This window comes from Amphiura filiformis, chromosome 19 (genome assembly GCF_039555335.1).
Source record: "Amphiura filiformis chromosome 19, Afil_fr2py, whole genome shotgun sequence".
In the NCBI taxonomy this organism is placed as follows: Eukaryota; Metazoa; Echinodermata; class Ophiuroidea; order Amphilepidida; family Amphiuridae; genus Amphiura; species Amphiura filiformis.
The window spans coordinates 53,915,370-53,938,409 of NC_092646.1; the positions used below are offsets into that span (position 1 = coordinate 53,915,370).

The 23,040-nt window shown below is 37.7% G+C and overlaps 2 protein-coding genes across 3 annotated transcripts in view; one reads left to right on the plus strand and one right to left on the minus strand.

The window, feature by feature from the left end:
* Positions 1 to 12,909, minus strand: part of LOC140141489 (uncharacterized) — a 42,579-nt gene extending 29,670 nt beyond the window's left edge. The window contains exons 1-2 of one of the 2 annotated variants that reach the window (XM_072163372.1): positions 12,186 to 12,909; positions 6,614 to 6,677 (exon numbers count right to left, since the gene is read on the minus strand). The gene's annotated coding sequence lies outside the window, so the exon portion shown is untranslated. Of the gene's footprint in view, positions 1 to 6,613; positions 6,678 to 12,076 lie in introns of both variants that reach the window. The other variant, XM_072163373.1, reaches the window with a different exon arrangement.
* Positions 1 to 23,040, plus strand: part of LOC140141493 (mutS protein homolog 5-like) — a 325,819-nt gene that overhangs the window by 273,074 nt on the left and 29,705 nt on the right. The window contains exons 7-8 of the mRNA XM_072163378.1: positions 14,384 to 14,484; positions 15,252 to 15,373. Of these exons, the coding sequence (XP_072019479.1) occupies positions 14,384 to 14,484; positions 15,252 to 15,373 (223 nt within the window). The remainder of the gene's footprint in view (positions 1 to 14,383; positions 14,485 to 15,251; positions 15,374 to 23,040) is intronic.

Consider the following 23,040-nt stretch of genomic DNA (forward strand, 5'->3'; position numbering starts at 1 on the left):
CCCTACTTGGTTGAAGGAGCGGTATGGGGCAAAAAGTCAAAAACTTCCCCTCTTCGAGGTCACTAACGACGGTGAGGACATACAGGAAGCCCAAAGGAAAACAGCAGTCCAGAAAAATGCTGCATTGGAGCTTATGCTTGGACAAATAGCCAACTATTGTCCAATTATCTCACGAAATACAATACTCAAAAACTGCACCAGCCTGAAAAAGATATGGCAAGCCATCCGTCTCCATTTTGGCTTCCAAACAACAGGTGGCCACTTCCTAGAGTTCAACAATATTACCCTTGGCCCTGATGAACGGCCAGAGGACTTGTACCAGGAGGAGATTACGCCTACACTCGAAAACTTTGTCGTGTTAACGTGGTTGCGTCTTATAAACCCTGATCTGCCCGATTAGTAAAGCAGCGATGCGGTACAGAGCTAAGATCCGCACCTTGGCTTCTATCAAAGCCGAAATTTCTCAAGCTCTGGATTCGCTCCTGGATGAGCTGAGCTCAAACGATGCTGCTCCCAGCATGCGCACTAGTAGTCAGCGTAGACCGATGCCTAAATTGAAAGCTAAGAAATCATTTGGTAAATCCTGCCCTCTGTGTGAGCAAGCTGGTCGGCATGACCATGCGCATTTCTTAAGCGAGTGCTCGTACCTCCCTGAAAAGGACAGAAAATACCTGGCCCAGCTCGTCAGCTTAACATCCTTGATGATTGTGACAGCGACTCAGATTTAGCATGCGCCTTTGTTGACCAATCTGGCCTTAGTGCGCAGCCCAATGTTCAGACAGCGCTGCGAATTCATGTTGATCAGTCTCCTTATGTAGATGCATTCCACAAGCACCATGCGGTCCGCATCACCATTGACAGTGGATCCACTGGTAATCTCATTCGCGAAAACACTGTCCAACGATTGGGATGCCCCATTCATCAGAGTTCTTGAGCAGTCTGCCCGTCAAGCTGATGGGTCATCCCCTCTCTCAAGGTAGTTGGGGAAACAACCTCACCTTTACTCGTGACAGACACTCCTTTGTCTTTAAAGGTCTAGTTGTTAGAGACCTTGACGAAGAAATCCTTGCAGGTATTCCCTTCATGAAATGCAATGATGTCACAATTCGCCCTGCTAAGAACCAAATCATCTTGACAGATGGTACAATTATCACTTATGGCGCCAACAAGAGCCCCAAATCCCAGCACACTGTTCGTCGTGCCCATATACTTCGTGGACCTTCTCAAAACACTACCATATGGCCAGGCTCATACGTTGAGGTAAATCTCCCTGCAGACATCGTTGAATCAGATGCTACTTTTGCCATTGAGCCCCGTGTTGATACCCCGCTCGGTAGGTTCCTACCGCCCAAACAAGCCTGGCCCAAGCCTGATGTAATCACAAGTATTGCAGGCAGGGTTCGCATTCCCAACAATACTGGTGTGCCACTTGTCATCAGAAAGCATGAACATCTTGGCCAGATACACACTGTTTTTTCACCATCACTAACTTCTAAGCCATCACACACTGCTGCAGCAGCATCAGTCAATGTCCCAAAGCCCAGTTCACGGTTAACTACTCAGCTGCTGTTGCCCTTGACCCAGATGGTATACTTGGCACTTGTGAGCAATCCAACTTCCGCAGTCTTCTCGATGAGTACGATGAGGTTTTTGACCCTAGTTTCCCAGGTTACAATGGTGCTGTCGGCCCTTTCAAATCTGTGGTTAATATGGGACCGGTCCAACCCCCCCAACGCAAAGGTCGTCTCCCATTGTATGCACAGGATAAACTCCAAGAGTTGCAATCAAAGTCTGATCAGCTTGAAAAAGCAGGCGTCTTTGCTAGACCTGAAGATGTCGGTGTGTGTGTCGAATACCTTAACCCGTCCTTTCTTGTCAAGAAGCCTAATGGAGGCTTTCGTCTGGTTACTGCATTTGCTGATGTCGGTAGATATAGCAAGCCACAACCCTCTCTAATGCCCAATGTGGACTCAACATTGCGTTCAATTGCCAAATGGAAGTATTTGATTGCCACTGACTTGACTAGTGCTTTCTACCAAATCCCTTTATCCCATGAGTCCATGAAATACTGTGGTGTTGCAACTCCCTCTCGCGGGGTTGCGTGTGTATACACGGTGTGCCATGGGTATGCCAGGTTCTGAAACAGCCCTTGAGGAACTGATGTGTCGTGTCCTTGGTGACCTCTTAGAGAAAGGTGTCGTAGCAAAACTCGCTGATGACTTGTACTGTGGTGGTAATACTGTGGATGAACTTGTTGAGAATTGGCGTCAAGTTTTGCAAGCTTTGTCTAAGTTTGGGTTACGTCTTTCTGCTTCCAAAACAGTCATTTGCCCCCAAAAGACAGTAATTCTGGGTTGGATTTGGTCAAATGGAACCCTTTGTGCTAGCCCCCATAGCATCGCCACACTTTCCAGCTGCTCGCCTCCAAGCAAAGTTGGTGGCATGCGGTCCTTCATCGGTGCATACAAGGTTCTGGCCCGTGTCATTCAGAATTGTGCCAGTCTGGTAGCCCCATTAGATGATGCTATTGCAGGACACCAATCAACTGAAGAGCTTACATGGTCTGATAGTCTGCATACTGCTTTTCACAAGGCTCAAGCAGCACTGTCTTCCGCTAGGGCAGTCACACTTCCCCATCCCAATGATCAGCTTTGGATCATTACTGATGGATCCGTGAAGAAACATAGCATTGGGTCGACATTGTATATTTCCCGCCATGACAAACTCTTCCTCGCCGGGTTCTTCAGTGCTAAATTGCGTGATCGACAGCCAACATGGTTACCCTGCGAAATTGAGGCGCTGTCTATTTCTGCCTCCACCAAGCACTTCAGTCCCTATGTTATTCAGTCCAAACACAAGACATGTATCCTCACTGACAGCAAACCTTGTGTTCAGGCATATGAAAAGCTCTGCCGGGGTGAGTTTTCAGCCAGTCCTCGCGTGTCCACATTCCTCTCCACTGTCAGTCGTTTCCAAGCATCTGTTCGTCATCTTGCAGGATCAGCTAACACCCCCTCAGACTTTGCTAGTCATAATGCCCCTGACTGCACTGAGCCCACTTGTCAAATATGCTCCTTTATCAAACGTGAAGAGGAAGCAACTGTCCTTCGTGTTTCCGCACATGACATTCTGTCCGGGAAAGCTAAGCTCCCCTTTGCCAGCAAAGCAGCCTGGCATGCTATTCAGCAGGAATGCCCGGATCTGCGACGAACACATGCTCATCTAGTTCAGGGCACTCGCCCTTCAAAGAAAGCTACTTCTGTCAAAGATGTGAAGCGCTATTTGCAGGTTGCATCTATCGCTAGAGATGGCCTACTTGTTGTTCGTCGTGATCAACCATTGTCCCCAACTCGCGATTGTATTGTTGTTCCCAGACAGGTCTTAAATGGTCTTCTCACTGCCCTGCACATCCAACTTGACCATCCCTCCAAACATCAGCTCAGTTTGGTGACCCAGCGTTACTTTTATGCTCTTGATATGGACAAGGCTATTGATCAAGTGACATCAACTTGTCACCAGTGTGCTTCTCTGTCCCAATGCCCCTAACACATTGATCGAGCAGTCCTCAAGTGACCCTCCCGATGCAGTTGGCATTTCTTTTGCAGCTGATATCCTGAAGCGTAGCCGCCAGCTAGTCCTTGTGCTGCGCGAAACCTCAACGCCCTACACAGCTTCTTGCATTGTCGAGAATGAACAACATGGCACGCTATGATGCCCTGATTCAATTGTGCATTGAACTTCGTCCACTTGATGGCCCCCCTGCAGTCATTCGTACTGACCCAGCACCAGGGTTTGTTCGACTCGCCAATGACAAACTTCTCACACGTTACCATCTATCGGTTGAGATCGGTCGTATTAAAAATAATAACAAGAATCCTGTTGCTGAGAAAGCCATTCGTGAGCTTGAAGATGAGTTGCTCAGACAAGATTCTACAGGTGGTCCGGCTACAGCATTATCACTTGCCATTGCTACTGCAGCCCTTAATACTGTGATCAGATCCCGAGGTCTTTCAGCCCGTGAGATGTGGTTTCAGCGAGACCAGTTTACCAATGAGCAGGTTCCTTTCACTGATTGTCAAATGATTCAGGCCCAGCTGCATGCCTTGCGAAAAGCCAACCACCCACACAGTGCTCATTCAGAGGCCCCATTAGCCTCTGCCTCCCCAGCAGCAGAGTTGGAGGTTGGTGATCTTGTCTACCTCTACTCAGATCGCAAGAAATCTCATGCTAGAGATCGCTACTTAGTCACTACTATCGAAGGCCCATGGTGCAACATCCGCAAATTTGTGGGTTCTCAGCTTCGAATACTTCTTATCGTATCAAGAAATCTGAGTGCATTAAGGTCCAGTATTATCCTGACCTGGATTCTCGTCCCTTTCCCAAGTCGTCTCCACCCACCGAGGATTCCGAGTTTGTTGAAGTGGTCCCTGAATGTACTCCTCCAGAGCCCCCTTTCATACCTGGCGAGTTGTCCACACCTGCTACTTGTGACCCCCTGCCCAGGAATGCTAATCACTTGCACCCCAGTTCTGAGTCAGATCCCGCAATCCCTTGCGCGATAGCGGTCATAGCTCCAGCAATACCTCCGGTTTGGTTGCACAGTCTAATCCATGTACCGGTAACAGCAGTGAGGTTAGTGAAAGTATCCCCCAAGCTAGTATGGTTGGCCCTGAGATCATGCCACCATTGCTCACACAAAGGCGTTCCGCGCCTCACAAACTTCCTGAGCACCTGAAAGACTATGTGTTAAACTAAATGGACAGGTCACTGTGTACTATGACATTAATCCATCATCGGTGTCCTCCTATATGGTCACTTCATTGAACTTTGAACTGATTTACGTATGTCATTTGGAATTCTAAAAGAAAACTCTGGAACTGACGTTTATTTCTTTGAACTTTGAACCATTTTACATTCATGTTGAATGTCAGTTTGTCATTGCAGACAAAAAGACTCTTGAACTGTTGATGTTATTGACTGTTGGCACATTGCCTATTTTGAGTGTTCTAAACCAACAGTGTCTTCATTCACATAAGCTGTTAGATTGGTTTCTGCAAGTCAGTTGTTAGTAGTAGTTGTTTAGTAGTGTTATCCTCACTTCCTTGTGAGGAAAGTGATCTTTTTTTTTTCTTTAAAAGACAAAAAGAGAGAAAGAGGTCGTTACGCCAGTTGATTCATAGTTGTGTGCCCTTAAGGTGCACTGAGCCTGGTTGGGCTCTCTCTCTCTGTCTCTGCACTCGTGGAAGCTACATGTGCCTGGTTGTGATTATCACATTAGATTAATCCCTAATCCTTTTATTGGCGCAGCTTTAACATGGTTTAGGCAAGCAAATTTTCATCACTGAACCCAGTCTCTACTCCCAGGGTTTATGTTAAAGTTACAAGCCATGTACAGTGGTGTAGCATGAGATATCCTATGGGGGTGGGGTGGCACAGACCACTATGGGGGAGGGAGGGAGGGAGCATCACCAGGCCCTAGGGGCACCCAACACCTTTTTCTGCAAAGGGGATATGTTCTTTCACCCCCACACCCCTGCAACCCCCCCTATGATGTATTTTCTCCTCATTTGCTTATGCAATTTGCTTATCTTCATGTTTGCTTGCTTTTACTTAGAGAGATGGAAATGGCAATGCAATTAGTTAACTGTAATTATGTCATTTGTTATCAGCAGTAGATAGCAAAAAAATTCTAAAAATGGTACCATGTAAATTAGCTGATTTGAATAGTAAAAGCCCCTTTAAACTGAAAGTGCAGCCTGGTTATGTTTACCAATATCCAAATTTATGATATATTATATATATACATCATTTCATACAAATTCTTTAGAGTGCACACCAGTAAATACAAGTCTCCTACACCCTGGGAGGAAAAAATCAGTCTTTCAAACGAGGAAACATGCAACACGACTTAATTAAATACATTAGAAAAGGCTTAAAACCCAACTATTAGACCCTAATTCATACTTAATCCTCATTTAGGTCTGGGAAATAGATTGTCTGTGAAAAATGAGCAGGATCTGACTTTTTATGACGATTTGGCTAAACTATCAAAATGTGTTACATTTCAAAAACACCCAAGCTATTCGTGAGGCGTACGCTGTATGGGCTATAGGGTATTCTAGTCGGCATTTTTCTGGGAAAAAATGCAGGACTCCGTATATAATTTCTACAATTCGACTTGCAGAAAGGGTAAGTAAGAACTGAGTCGCTCTGGAGTCAAGAAAATATGTTTTCCCGGACCCTGTTTGTACACAAAGGCAATGGGGCTATTTACTGGTGTGCACCCCATATATCAGGTACCATTTTTAGAATTTTTTTGCTATCTACTGTTGATAGCAAATGACAAAATTGCAGTTTAACTAATTTCATATCTTCAATACGACAGGTCAAAATTTTCAATTGACAATAATGAAATATCCGTATCCAGCTTAGCGATTAAGTGGGTTATTCTATTTCATGGTAGGGGAGCTTTCTGTAACAGTGCAGCGTTGAGCTAGGGCAAAGCTGGGGGAGTATGCACACATAATGTACACAGACACAACAATCAAAATTAGTGTATTTACGGTACATGTGCAATACATACAATATATTAACATTGAAGTATGTTACATACCTCTCTTCGCCTCCTTCAGTGCTGAAGCCTCTTATATTTGATACCTTTTGATATAGCAAGATGTCTGCAAAAAGATAAAATTATACAATGCAAATTAAACAGTTTCCTCGATTCCTGATACCTCAACCGGAACCGGGACAACTGTCCCCAATTCTGCAGTTGTCATCTTTCACAATGTGTGTCCTATGCACTCACAAGTTATGAGCCCTCTGCAGGCCCATGAGCATATTTGCTGAAAACTGAATTTAGTTCTGGGAATGATTGGTACATATTTTTGTCATATTCGATAATCAAACTTTACAGATCCAGAAAAATTTCAGTCTGATACCGCTACGCTGACTTTCCTTTGTATGCATACATTAAAACACATACATGAATAAATTAATGTGCAAATTATCCATTTTTGGGCGTACATGCTACAGCATGTACGCAACATTCTATTGTCACTTTTGACCTTTAATGGCGTATAGTATGAGATGAAACTTTCGTCACAATTTTTGTAGTCTGAAAGCATTTAAGTGATATTGTGCGATGCAGTTCCGATGGAGTATTTTTATACTAATTACTATAAAATTAACGATCCATTACATACAAGCTAGACACCGTACCTCACGGTGATCTTCTGATAGAAGTAATAATTATTGGAAATACTAGAATCACTTTTGCCCCATAGCGGATGTTGCTAAGAAATATTATGGTCGGAAGCAGCCATAAGTATTTGCACAGTACAATTGTCAGATTTGTGTCAAGGCTTTTCTCCCAATTAAAGTGTATTGGAACTTCGTTATTTATCGTGATTGTAAATGTAACATATACTTTGCCAACATGCATGTCATTGGTACCTGTGAAGGCACGGAGCAATCTAATGATATGCTAATTATTCTGCTATCTCCGGGGCGTAATCAGAAATGATAACCTCAACGCTGATTAGTTGAAAGGCGGAGGGATTTAATGATATGCTAATTATAGGGGTGTCTCCGGGACTATCTGAGCCGACTATCTGAAGGGCTGAGTGATAATATGCTATTTGTCCTACAAAAAGAGAGGCATTTAAACATTTTCTAGCAACCTTTTCTAACCGTTGGTGAAAATATCTTTCATTACAGTTAGGTGTTGAAATTAACCTGTAACAACTGAAAATCAAAGATAGCATTTAACTTGAGTTAGGACAATTTTTTACAACTCGAAAGATGATATATAATGATGTATATTCATACGTAGCGGTATAGCGTAAATAGAAAAAGCAAATTTATACTTCTCGCTACTCAAATTTGGTACACTCACGGGCGCTTTCACGGGTCAACCGGCGTCTTCAGCGGATGTTATTGCTCTGAAGATTGTTGTTGCTAGTGAGGTAGTACATCTGTGACGTCATCGGAGGTGTCCTAGTACTACATCACTAGCAACAACAATCTTCAGAGCAATAACATCCGCTGAAGACGCCGGTTAACCCGGTGAAAGCGCTCCGGTGAGTGTACCAAATTTGGGTAGCGTAGAAGTATAAATTTGCTTTCTATCGAAAGATGATGTCTGAATTAAACATTGTTCTGTATAATTAGGTGTATAAATTAACTTGTAACACGAAATGTGACCTAGGACAATTTGTTACAACTCCAAAGATGACGTCTGAATTAAGATTTTTCACACCCTTTGTGAAAATATTGTTCTGTATAATTAGGTGTATAAATTAACTTGCTGTAACACGAAAAGTGACCTCTTGTAAGATTTTTCTAACCATTGGTGGAAATATCATTCTTTAGAATTAGGTGTAGGAATTAACCTGTAACAAAGTTCTGAAAATCAAAGATAGCATTTAAATTGAGATAGGACTATTTTTTATAACTTGAAAGATGACATCTTAATTGAGATTTTAATTACCGTGATATCATGTGACACATACATGATGAAATGACATTGTCCACAACAGAAGGCACGATCTATAATCATCATAAGCATAGTTTAAACTTACCATCCGTAGTATTATGTACACTCTAAGAAAAAAATTAACAATTTTTTAACACTCAAACAAATTTATACGGATATGTTACAAATCACATTCTTCCCCTTGTAACCCCCCCCCCCCAATCATTATTACATACCATGTGTAGGGATTGATTGGTGATTATTGTGACAGGATTCAGTTAAAATCCGACAAAGTAAGACAGAGCTACATTATCTAAACAATTATTGAATTAACATATTGAAAAACACTAACGCGTTGAAGTGTTTATTCAGTGTTATCAACAACGCGTTCGTCTTGCCGATATAAACATTTTGATGTATTTTTATCAGCAACATAAACGAGATAACACTTCAATGCGTTATAGTATCTATCAATATGTTATTCCAATAACTATTCTGATAATGTAGCTCTGTCATGCTCTGTTGTACTTTGTCAACTTTTAACTATATCTTAGTACAATACTCACCAGCCAAACCCATCACATGACACGTCATAATGATCAAGTCAAAACTCATTTGTGGGGTCACAAAAGTAACATTGTCATTACTTACATATCCATATAAATGCATTCAAGTGCATGATTAAAAAAAAAAAAGTGTCAACGTTTCTATTTAGAGTCTATAGGCTGCATTCTTGCCTTATGTCACATATTTGCTATTTCGTGTAGGGCCTACTCTGTATGTTTCAATAAAGTCGTTTCAATGTAATCATACATAATTATTCGAACATTGCCATTCTTTCCACGTGCTCCCAATACTTATATCACATTGGTAATACCCTACGACAGTTTCCTTTGGTACGCCCTTTTCCTTTTTAAAGGAATTTTTATTAGCTGTATTTTTTTTTTCCGGGAAAAGTCGCTATTTGTCAACATCTGTCAATTCTTGACAAATTACACAATCTAGAAAAATCAGTTTATTTTGTATTAAATTGTTTTTTGGTATATGAACGCTTATCAAAAATTGACAAATCACCAAACTCTATACCATTAAATCAATATCAGCCATGATGTGTTTTATGTGTATGTTTAAGGCAATGTGCACTGGCGAGATGTACTTTATTTGCACATTTTCCACTCACAGATATCAAGAATGATTAATATGATACTAGTAGGTCAAGTTTTTGGACATAAATGTTTTCTAATCACATTTCAAAAATCAAAATTAAATATAAGCATATGTCTACTCCATGTCTAGTTGTTTTAAGGTTGATATCTTTGAAGACAGACTTCATTTTCACTATTTTTACCTCACATTCTTACTATTTTTTCTCCATTTTTATTTTGTTCTCAAGGAAAAACATGTTTTCCGCGAATTTCCGTGTTTTCCGTTTTTTTCTTTAATTCTGTGGATTTGTCTGTTTTTCCGTGACACAGAAAACTTGCCACTTTAGTATAGCTCCTTGCTCAATTTCTTTGCCCTCCAGATTTTCTCTTTCCTTATTTGTCAAAGGGGCACTTTTTTCTTTCATTTTGTGTCAGGGGGCCCTTCCGCCCCCTGTCTACGCTACTGCCGAAATGGTGTGTTTTGCTAATTGATGGGCCAGTTCGTGTGATCGCGAAGGGTAAAATTTTGCAATTTTACCCTATTTGGGCCCCATAGTGCTCTTCGATGTGCTAAAAAAAGTTGCACATGGCAATTATTGCTTTATTTTTTCCTCTATTAGGATTTTTAGGGGATGTCCCCATGAAAAAAAATTAGGGGGACGTGTACCCGGGTTCTCCAAGCTTCGGCCACCTATAATTGTAATGCAACATGATTTAGTTTATATATCAGTGATAATAAATTAATAATCTGTACTACATGAAACATTAGGCTATTGAAACTTGATGTTGAGTTTAGCGTCCCATTTTTTTCAGCTCATAATGAGGCAACTATTTCATTATTCATTATTTTCAAGGTTTCATTATCAGCGGCCTTTTACCAATGCTTATGCGCTTTTGTTCATTCTAATTGGGTATCGCCAGCCACAATATAATGTCACAAATACACATAAACATTTATAAAAGTATAATTATCTTGCTTTTTGTTTTTCAAGTTTTAAAACAAACTAAATGTATTCCGAAGTATACCATGCCAGTCTTCTTCACTCCAATTTGTACTAACTTCTCCGTATAGGCCTACATTTGAGGATACAATGTAAAGGGAAATGGGGGGTTGACTCATTAAATACAAAAATAACAATCATGCAGAACATTATGAAATAAATTTTTGGCACCAATTTGTCAAAACTAGGTCTTTCCTAGTTAAATTATTTACAACATCAACAATGTCCATCTGGTAAAAACATTTTGCTCAGGTTGATTTCTCTTTTAGTCTACCCTGGTATCCCAAAGGTATAATTGAAATAATTGGATAGAGCAAGGGTCAAAAACCTGTATATTTTTAATGCTAAAATATTTAGATGGATTCATCTAATAGTTCTCAAGGCTTTCTATAGTTTTTGAAGGGTTTAAAAATTTTGCAGAACAAATTTTCTTTCTGGTTTAGTAGTAATTTGCAAAATAATGAATTATTTTCAGATTTTACATCTCAAACGGGGCACAAAATTCATAACGCGGGGCGGTGGACGCTAAACTCGGAATCAAGTTTCAAGTGCCTTATTGTAAAAATTGTCAACACGAAAGAAGAGCAAAGATATTGCAGCTTTTAGTGATTTAAAGAGCTGACTAGAAAGAAATGACACGAACCTCAAAATTAAGTTATAGACAAGACAATTATTAACACTTGATCAAATGTACTTTTTTCCTGGCATAATGAAACACTTGCGCTGCGTAAATTTTTTTACACCCCCCTCCCCAGCACGTGCGAAAAACTCTTTAACCCCCCTGTTCATACACCCAAAACTTTTTAACCCCCTATTCAGAACTCCTAAAATTTTATGACCCCCTACATATTTTCCAGCCCCCCACCAGGGTATTTCTGAACACTCCCTTAGAGCGGCACATCCCCGTTTGCCTTAATATGTGAGTCCCCGACTTTAATTCCTTCATATATATCCAATATGTCCAACTTCCTGGATATTTTTAAATTCACTCCACTTCAATTTGCGCGCATTTCATTTCGACATTTGAAAAACTCGCCTACAAATTTGTATGTTTTTGATAGAGAATAAACATCTTTAAAGTAAAGGTAAAATGAAAATAACAACAAATAATGTTTCTTCGCCTTCAACAAGACCAAGGGCAATAACACTTTGGGTGCTCCATTTAACCATTTTATTTCAATGCCAACGAGGTTAAGAAAATGGTTTGTTCCAAATCTAAGTTACACAGAGTCTGCTGACATTCAAATTTTAGATGTCTCTTGGACAAACATTAAAATTGGGTATCACTATAAAATGTGTCATCAAAACAAAACGGTAAATGCTAATTCCTTGATTTTTTCACACATGGTCACTAATGGATATATCATTTATAAAATATTTTAAAACCATAAATGTTCAACTCGCTTCTTAAATTAAAATGGATTCTTTTCTCTATTGTACTTTTTTTGACTCACCCTGTATAACATACGATGCATCATCTATTCATCTAATCCCGATGTGTATAGATGAGCACTTGTAAATTACAAACGAAGGATTTTACTTTCCACACAATATGTAACACACCTGTGAGAGTTTTTCTAAGTTTGTCTTCAAACTCCTTCTGGAAGAAGCAAATCTCTCATGTGTCGATCTCTGTCCACTTCCAGTCTTGGGTACTAAGCAAATCCCTCTGAGTTGTATTAGCTGTGTGTCTCGATTAAAATGGAATCGGCAAGTGTGCTAAGTTCTCATAGCGTCATGACGCTTGGAATAAGGAAAATTTGGTATGCATAGCAATGACGTGGCTACTTTGTTATCGCCTGATACCCCATTTACACAAACCTTAGTGTTAATACCAAGCAAAACAAGTCATAACTTGAGAAAGATCAGTTTTCTGTTTTTCATTTGATATTTTTGTCTATCTAAAAGGCTACCATATGTTGAAAATCCCATTAATATTGGATGTATAGTTTCTGATATATAACTATTGTCATGTTGCAGAAAACAATCAAATGCAAAAGAAATTGAACTCTTCTGTTGGCCATATATCAAAACCATTTTTGGTGACAGATTACTTATTTGCTTGATCATTCACATTGCTCTTTAGTGTAAATATAGCAGCTAGCACGTACTGCATGCATGTTGACCTGTAATCTTTTCAAAGAATGTTGCATGATCTTGGCATGATGCCAAGTGAAATTAAATAAAACTGAACTTTTCTGGTCGATTTGACCCTATAGAGGCGAGTGGGATAGCAGGAGCGATGTTTTTCCCGTTTTATACATTTAACTAAGGGGCTGTGCAATATTTATGTGTACCTCTGATGTGGTGAATTCTCAGAATGGTCTGCCAAAAATTGCTTACCCCCCTTGGCTGTGCCAAAAAATCTCCCTGCCCCTTTTGATGTGCCAAAAAACCTCTGTCCACCAATTTTAATGTGCCAAAATATTGTTTTTGCCCTCCCCCTTTCAATGCAAGATTTTGAGAAAACCTTAAATTGTCGTTGGTCTGATCATGTGTGATGTGTGATGTGAAAAGCATTGATATGGTGAAATTTTGAATTTTTGGCCCCCACACATATAATAGGGCTTATGATTTCACACTACCAAATAGAATTATATGGTTGTGCTCCTTAATTTTACTTCTCAGAAAAAAAACACGCATAGCTAAAGTAAGCATTAAATGAGCAGAAATTTGCATAATTTTGGCAAAATTTGGATTGATCATGATTAGTAATGTTAAATACTGCAAATGTACCACAGATGGGAGAGATTGAATAACTTTTTAATGGTTTTAAGCAGCCTTTTCTTTACAGAAACACTGGCATGATTTTGCCTGTAAAATAGGCAATTCCCGGACATCGTAGACTTCGAGGGCCAGTAGTAAAAAATAACGACGGTCAACCTATATTTTTTCCCAGCCAGAGGGATCAGGCAAGGGCTGATTTCAGCCATCATAGCTGTTGCTTAAAACTGAGTCGCTTCTGTGAAGAAAAAATGATGTTTTCTTAAGGCAAATTTAGCACATATCTCTATGGGACTCTGATCTTTGCCCCCCTCCCTATAATTCACCACCCTGGGGTTACACATAATTATTGCACCAATATGATAAATAATAATAAATAAATTTCCGATTTATATAGTGCCGTTTCCAGGTCCTGAAGGATTCAAAGCGCTGTAATTTCACTGCCATGGTGAATCATCCCAATCAGATTGCATCAACTAGGCCAGTTACAGCCAAATCTGGTGCAGACCTATCTGCAATTAGATTGTAACATCCACCAATTATCTGCGCAGCTCTCCAATTTCCATTGGGTGAAGGAAGTTTTTTGATAACCAAACAACTAGGCCTAATCACCAATTTTTTGAAAGCAGGAGGAAACAGGTAGTGGCGTAACTAGGGTTGGTTGCGCCGGAGGAAGAAACAAAATTGGCGCCCCTACCCCACTAATTAGGACCCTCGAAAAGAAGACGCATGGGCTTGGTGTGCCCATGCTTGGCTCTGCGCCTGCATAAAAGGATCGTGCCATAGCACAACCGAAAGAGTGATACACATTGGCATCGGTGCTGGTATCAAATTCCCGGTCAAATTCCAATTTTCTTTGCTTTTAATACCTCAGTTGTTTGGCTCAAAATTAAAAGGGGACTTAGCTGACAGTAAAAGCTAACATTTTAGAACTAAATCTTAGGGTTGGTACTGAGGCTGTTGATCCAACCAGGGGCCATTAAATAAGACTACAAATATTTGAATTTAATATACTCTTTACTTTCTATGTTCTACAGGTGCGAGCTTTGGGAGGATTGCTTAAGTTTCTAGAGAAGAGAATAGATTTGGACACAGCAGATGGAAAACCGCCTGTTTTATCTATTAAGATATTCTCCTTGTAAGTCTACAGTCATTTGACCTTGAAATTTGTTGAGGTATCTTTTAAATCCGGACTTTAAGAATACCCTACCATTTTGACATTTGCATTTTATGTAGATTGTGTATGTATGCTACGTTCTTTTTTAGTCCCCATTGAAAACCTAATGGTGGTAGGGTGTTCATCCTACGGGGTGGAACCACGTTTATTGGTTGGGGGGATCACAAATTTCAGTAGGGGGAGAGAGGCAAAGATGAAAATGTTGACCCGGTATTATCGTATAGCGTATACTGAGTATTTTTCAGACAAATTGTAAAGTCTCCCTGCTTAAAGGGTCTTATTTGGGATTTTTACACTATTTTGGCCCATAATCTAGGTGTATTTTGGTGTGAAATGGCCAGGCCACACAGAAGATGCACTGGGAAATTTGTAGGTGCTTCTTTCCTTTTTCCCTTCCCCTTCTTTTCGTTTCTTTTTTCTTTTTCTTTTTTTTTTTCCTTTTGTCTCCTTTCCCCTTTCTTTGCGTTCCCAATTTTTTTGAATTTTTTTTGTCAGAGGGTGCACTCTGCTCCTCCTGCTGGCTATATGTCACTGATATTCTAACATAAATCCATTTGTATTTATAGGCCCACTTTGTTCTGAATGTATGTTAAAATACCGCTTAGCACAGTACAGTATTTTGTTGCATGGTCCACTGGATCATTGCAAGTCATGGCAGTTGACTCACCTTGCTTAATTGATAGATGATCACATATCTTTCATTTCATTTTCAATTTCTTCCATAACAGAGATGACCTGGTCCAGATGGATGAGAACAGTTACCATGCCCTGCAGATCTTCCAGAAAGAAAGCCATCCATCTACTTACAAGACCTGTGGTAGTGGAGCTAAAGAAGGCCTCAGCTTGTTTGGTAAGATGTGTCGCAATGTTCTCTATAACAGAATTATATGCGTACATCCATACCAAAAGGATGCACTTGTCGGCAGCTACGTATGTAAAATAAAAACCAGACTCATCTCAAGTGGAGGTCACTTCAAATCATCTTCAATTCAAATGGTTTAGGAATGTTCCCTGTATTCCTAAGCCAGGTGACTTTGGGATGAGTTGAAGTGATCTCTACATGAGATGAGTCTGGTATATATGCCTAGCTATCTTAGGTAAAACAGACATATGTAGCAACCAACAATTGCATCCTTTTGATATGGATATACATAAATTGGCAAAATTGCGTTTCCAGCACTTCTGTGTAAACATAAATGTATCCCCCTATTCATGGGCTTTGCTCCCCATGTAAAAAAAAAAAAATTTCATTGGGGGACCAAAAAATCCCAATTGCAGGCATTGTCTGATTCCTTTCCTTCAAAATCAGGTCATTCCCCATCCACCAAAAAAAAAAAAAAAGTAAAAATTTAGTGGCAGTAATTGTTAGCAAGCAGCAGAGATGCCACTTTTAATGCTTTTGCCTGAATTTTAAAGTTCAAATTTCTGCACTTTTATTTATTTTTATCTTATTTTGGGCCTTTTAACCCCAAATGTACACACTATTTCAGGTTCTTTCACCAGGTTTAGGCTTTCTTTGGAGTGATATGAAGTAGATCTCTTAGCAAATGGAACTGTCTTATTTCTCCCTTAGTTTACAATGCGAGCGTGTAATTTTTAGTGCGAGCATCTACAATCTCAGAAAATATTGTTCGAACACTTTAAAGGCCTTATTGGAAATAGTCCCCTTCTACCCCCGTACAATGTTGGCATACCCAATATGCTCATCTTCACATATCTTCTCCCAACATTGATTGGTGGGGAAAGGGGAGGAGATATGCTTAAGATGAACATTGAGAGAACTCTATTATAAATCTTAGTTTCCAGTGACTCATATAGCGTGCGCACTATACTAAGATGAACATGGGAATTACAGTGGGTGTTCGAACACATTTTTCCGGGATTGTCTACAAAATTGCTTAGCAAAATCATCTGATTTTAGTTTTTGGACAATAACTCTGCAGTTACGCCATCGATTTTAATGCAATTTGGCACACATGTTAGACATATAATTTACTATCATCCCACAAAATATGGAGGAAATCAATGAATATTTTGATAGCGTTCTGTTAGTATAGATTTAACATAGCGTTTTGTACACACAAATACAGGCCTAAATTATTTATGTGCCATGTTTATTGAGCATATGTACATGTGGTATAATTAATTTAGAGAAGGTGTTAATATTTTATATTCAGCTAAAACAGACGTTAGTCGTAAATTTAATGTTATGTATATAAATCTCACAAATTTACCACTGTGTGATAAATCGGAGGGGGGGGAGAGAGAGAGCGAGTAATAGGAAGGGAGAGATACGCACAGGCTATGCACATTTATTGTTTTTAAAAACATTACTTGACCAACATTTAAGAAAATCAGCCTAATGTGTGAAAGTGTGTTCATTAAACATTTTAAATACACCATGGTTAGGATGGTCAAATGGTGAATCATAACGATTTACACACATAGACAAGCACGCATTTCCAACGATTCACCATATAATAGAAAAGTAAATCCTATTATTCTTTATGTTTTGTGGTCAACCGTGCACAATGTGTGTTTTCAATGGGGAGATGTGCAATGATTTACCTTTACCATGAATAGGCTTTCACACTTTCAGTGTACACAGTTATACCCACTGAAGAGACAACGCAAATCATGTTTAATGAAATGTGCCAATTTGAGATTGCATAGGCCTAATAATAAAGGTCATTATCTATAATGCTCATAATGATCGGTGTTTGTTTAACTGAAAAACAACATTTTTGAATTGTTTATATTTTCTTTCTTTTTTCGATCAAAAATAATGACAATCATGAAATAAGCCTGAACTTGCACACCAATCATTGACCATGTTAGTTAAAATACTATTGATTGATGTGTCCTATACATTGCTTTATAAATCCAAAATTTATTATTAAATTTATTTATTGCGCATGTGTCTTTTAATGTAAAATTGGACTTGAACTTGAAACATATTGAACAGCAAGTGACATTTGCACTTTTTATTCTTCCTTCTTTTTAATGCATTATTTTCCTTTTACTTAGATTTTTGTTTTATCTTCCTTTATTTAATTTTGGCATTTTCTTTCCTATTTTGTGTTGGTTTTGTTTCTTTGTTTCTTATATCTTTCATTATTATTTTTTTGTGGGGGGTCTTTAATGACTTCTTTTTCGTTTTATTTGCTTGAAATCTTTGAAGTTTACTTTTGTGGGGTCAGGAATTACTGGTTTGGAAGGAGAAGTTTGGCAATGCATTGGACATAGGGTGGTAGATGTCGTTGCATTATTTTGCTATCTACTGCAGATAGCATTGACAAATTTGCATCCCACATCCGTGTGATGTTTGATTGACGGTGCCCTTAGTGTTATAGCAAATATAAAAGATGGTCCATGATTGTCCAAAAACATTGTCAACTGTTTAGCTATTCAAATTGCTATGTTTTAAACTGTTTGGGGATATGTATCAGGTATTTTACGTCTTATTCGACTTAAATTATTCAAAATTTGATGAAAATATATGTTTAAAGTGACCGATCCCTGATATATTTGTGGATGTAATGTAATATTATTTATTACATGTGTTCCCGATTATATATAAACTAACATGTCCAAGTTTCATTTGAATCGCTCTACTGGATCTGAAGTTATGATCCCAAATGTGAAAAAGCAAACACTGATTTTAGAATTCCTCAGACATGTCTACAAAATTGCTTAGCAAAATCATCTGATTTTAGTTTTTGGACAATAACTCTGCAGTTACGCCATCGATTTTAATGCAATTTGGCACACATGTTAGACATATAATTTACTATCATCCCACAAAATATGGAGGAAATCAATGAATATTTTGATAGCGTTCTGTTAGTATAGATTTAACATAGCGTTTTGTACACACAAATACAGGCCTAAATTATTTATGTGCCATGTTTATTGAGCATATGTACATGTGGTATAATTAATTTAGAGAAGGTGTTAATATTTTATATTCAGCTAAAACAGACATTACTCGTAAATTTAATGTTATGTATTTAAATGTCACAAATTTACCACTGTGTGATAAATCGGGGGTAGAGAGAGAGCGAGTGATAGGAAGGAGAGATACGCACAGGCTATGCACATTTATTGTTTTTAAAAACATTACTTGACCAACATTTAAGAAAATCAGCCTAATGTGTGAAAGTGTGTTCATTAAACATTTTAAATACACCATGGTTAGGATGGTCAAATGGTGAATCATAACGATTTACACACATAGACAAGCACGCATTTCCAACGATTCACCATATAATAGAAAAGTAAATCCTATTATTCTTTATGTTTTGTGGTCAACCGTGCACAATGTGTGTTTTCAATGGGGAGATGTGCAATGATTTACCTTTACCATGAATAGGCTTTCACACTTTCAGTGTACACAGTTATACCCACTGAAGAGACAACGCAAATCATGTTTAATGAAATGTGCCAATTTGAGATTGCATAGGCCTAATAATAAAGGTCATTATCTATAATGCTCATAATGATCGGTGTTTGTTTAACTGAAAAACAACATTTTTGAATTGTTTATATTTTCTTTCTTTTTTCGATCAAAAATAATGACAATCATGAAATAAGCCTGAACTTGCACACCAATCATTGACCATGTTAGTTAAAATACTATTGATTGATGTGTCCTATACATTGCGCATGTGTCTTTTAATGTAAAATTGGACTTGAACTTGAAACATATTGAACAGCAAGTGACATTTGCACTTTTTATTCTTCCTTCTTTTTAATGCATTATTTTCCTTTTACTTAGATTTTTTGTTTTATCTTCCTTTATTTAATTTTGGCATTTTCTTTCCTATTTTGTGTTGGTTTTGTTTCTTTGTTTCTTATATCTTTCATTATTATTTTTGTGGGGGGTCTTTAATGACTTCTTTTTCGTTTTATTTGCTTGAAATCTTTGAAGTTTACTTTTGTGGGGTCAGGAATTACTGGTTTGGAAGGAGAAGTTTGGCAATGCATTGGACATAGGGTGGTAGATGTCGTTGCATTATTTTGCTATCTACTGCAGATAGCATTGACAAATTTGCATCCCACATCCGTGTGATGTTTGATTGACGGTGCCCTTAGTGTTATAGCAAATATAAAAGATGGTCCATGATTGTCCAAAAACATTGTCAACTGTTTAGCTATTCAAATTGCTATGTTTTAAACTGTTTGGGGATATGTATCAGGTATTTTACGTCTTATTCGACTTAAATTATTCAAAATTTGATGAAAATATATGTTTAAAGTGACCGATCCCTGATATATTTGTGGATGTAATGTAATATTATTTATTACATGTGTTCCCTATTATATATAAACTAACATGTCCAAGTTTCATTTGAATCGCTCTACTGGATCTGAAGTTATGATCCCAAATGTGAAAAAGCAAACACTGATTTTAGAATTCCTCAGACAATCTCAGAAAATATTGTTCGAACACTTTAAAGGCCTTATTGGAAATAGTCCCCCTTCTACCCCGCATACAATGTTTGGCATACCCAATATGCTCATCTTCACATATCTTCTCCCAACATTGATTGGTGGGGAAAGGGAGGGATATGCTTAAGATGAACATTGAGAGAACTCTATTATAAATCTTAGTTTCCAGTGACTCATATAGCGTGCGCACTATACTAAGATGAACATGGGAATTACAGTGGGTGTTCGAACACATTTTTCCGGGATTGTCTACAAAATTGCTTAGCAAAATCATCTGATTTTAGTTTTTGGACAATAACTCTGCAGTTACGCCATCGATTTTAATGCAATTTGGCACACATGTTAGACATATAATTTACTATCATCCCACAAAATATGGAGGAAATCAATGAATATTTTGATAGCGTTCTGTTAGTATAGATTTAACATAGCGTTTTGTACACACAAATACAGGCCTAAATTATTTATGTGCCATGTTTATTGAGCATATGTACATGTGGTATAATTAATTTAGAGAAGGTGTTAATATTTTATATTCAGCTAAAAACAGACATTACTCGTAAATTTAATGTTATGTATTTAAATGTCACAAATTTACCACTGTGTGATAAATCGGAGGGGGGGGGAGAGAGAGAGCGAGTGATAGGAAGGAGAGATACGCACAGGCTATGCACATTTATTGTTTTTAAAAACATTACTTGACCAACATTTAAGAAAATCAGCCTAATGTGTGAAAGTGTGTTCATTAAACATTTTAAATACACCATGGTTAGGATGGTCAAATGGTGAATCATAACGATTTACACACATAGACAAGCACGCATTTCCAACGATTCACCATATAATAGAAAAGTAAATCCTATTATTCTTTATGTTTTGTGGTCAACCGTGCACAATGTGTGTTTTCAATGGGGAGATGTGCAATGATTTACCTTTACCATGAATAGGCTTTCACACTTTCAGTGTACACAGTTATACCCACTGAAGAGACAACGCAAATCATGTTTAATGAAATGTGCCAATTTGAGATTGCATAGGCCTAATAATAAAGGTCATTATCTATAATGCTCATAATGATCGGTGTTTGTTTAACTGAAAAACAACATTTTTGAATTGTTTATATTTTCTTTCTTTTTCGATCAAAAATAATGACAATCATGAAATAAGCCTGAACTTGCACACCAATCATTGACCATGTTAGTTAAAATACTATTGATTGATGTGTCCTATACATTGCTTTATAAATCCAAAATTTATTATTAAATTTATTTATTAGCATGTGTCTTTTAATGTAAAATTGGACTTGAACTTGAAACATATTGAACAGCAAGTGACATTTGCACTTTTTATTCTTCCTTCTTTTTAATGCATTATTTTCCTTTTACTTAGATTTTTTGTTTTATCTTCCTTTATTTAATTTTGGCATTTTCTTTCCTATTTTGTGTTGGTTTTGTTTCTTTGTTTCTTATATCTTTCATTATTATTTTTTGGGGGGTCTTTAATGACTTCTTTTTCGTTTTATTTGCTTGAAATCTTTGAAGTTTACTTTTGTGGGGTCAGGAATTACTGGTTTGGAAGGAGAAGTTTGGCAATGCATTGGACATAGGGTGGTAGATGTCGTTGCATTATTTTGCTATCTACTGCAGATAGCATTGACAAATTGCATCCCACATCCGTGTGATGTTCAATTGATTGGTGCCCTTAGTGTTATAGCAAATATAAAAGATGGTCCATGATTGTCCAAAACATTGTCAACTGTTTAGCTATTCAAATTGCTATGTTTTAAACTGTTTGGGGATATGTATCAGGTATTTTACGTCTTATTCGACTTAAATTATTCAAAATTTGATGAAAATATATGTTTAAAGTGACCGATCCCTGATATATTTGTGGATGTAATGTAATATTATTTATTACATGTGTTCTCTATTTTTGATAAACTAACATGTCCAAGTTTCATTTGAATCGCTCTACTGGATCTGAAGTTATGATCCCAAATGTGAAAAAGCAAACACTGATTTTAGAATTCCTCAGACATGTCTACAAAATTGCTTAGCAAAATCATCTGATTTTAGTTTTTGGACAATAACTCTGCAGTTACGCCATCGATTTTAATGCAATTTGGCACACATGTTAGACATATAATTTACTATCATCCCACAAAATATGGAGGAAATCAATGAATATTTTGATAGCGTTCTGTTAGTATAGATTTAACATAGCGTTTTGTACACACAAATACAGGCCTAAATTATTTATGTGCCATGTTTATTGAGCATATGTACATGTGGTATAATTAATTTAGAGAAGGTGTTAATATTTTATATTCAGCTAAAACAGACATTACTCGTAAATTTAATGTTATGTATTTAAATGTCACAAATTTACCACTGTGTGATAAATCGGGGGAGAGAGAGAGCGAGTGATAGGAAGGAGAGATACGCACAGGCTATGCACATTTATTGTTTTTAAAAACATTACTTGACCAACATTTAAGAAAATCAGCCTAATGTGTGAAAGTGTGTTCATTAAACATTTTAAATACACCATGGTTAGGATGGTCAAATGGTGAATCATAACGATTTACACACATAGACAAGCACGCATTTCCAACGATTCACCATATAATAGAAAAGTAAATCCTATTATTCTTTATGTTTTGTGGTCAACCGTGCACAATGTGTGTTTTCAATGGGGAGATGTGCAATGATTTACCTTTACCATGAATAGGCTTTCACACTTTCAGTGTACACAGTTATACCCACTGAAGAGACAACCCAAATCATGTTTAATGAAATGTGCCAATTTGAGATTGCATAGGCCTAATAATAAAGGTCATTATCTATAATGCTCATAATGATCGGTGTTTGTTTAACTGACAAACAACAATTTTGAATTGTTTATATTTTCTTTCTTTTTTCGATCAAAAATAATGACAATCATGAAATAAGCCTGAACTTGCACACCAATCATTGACCATGTTAGTTAAAATACTATTGATTGATGTGTCCTATACATTGCGCATGTGTCTTTTAATGTAAAATTGGACTTGAACTTGAAACATAT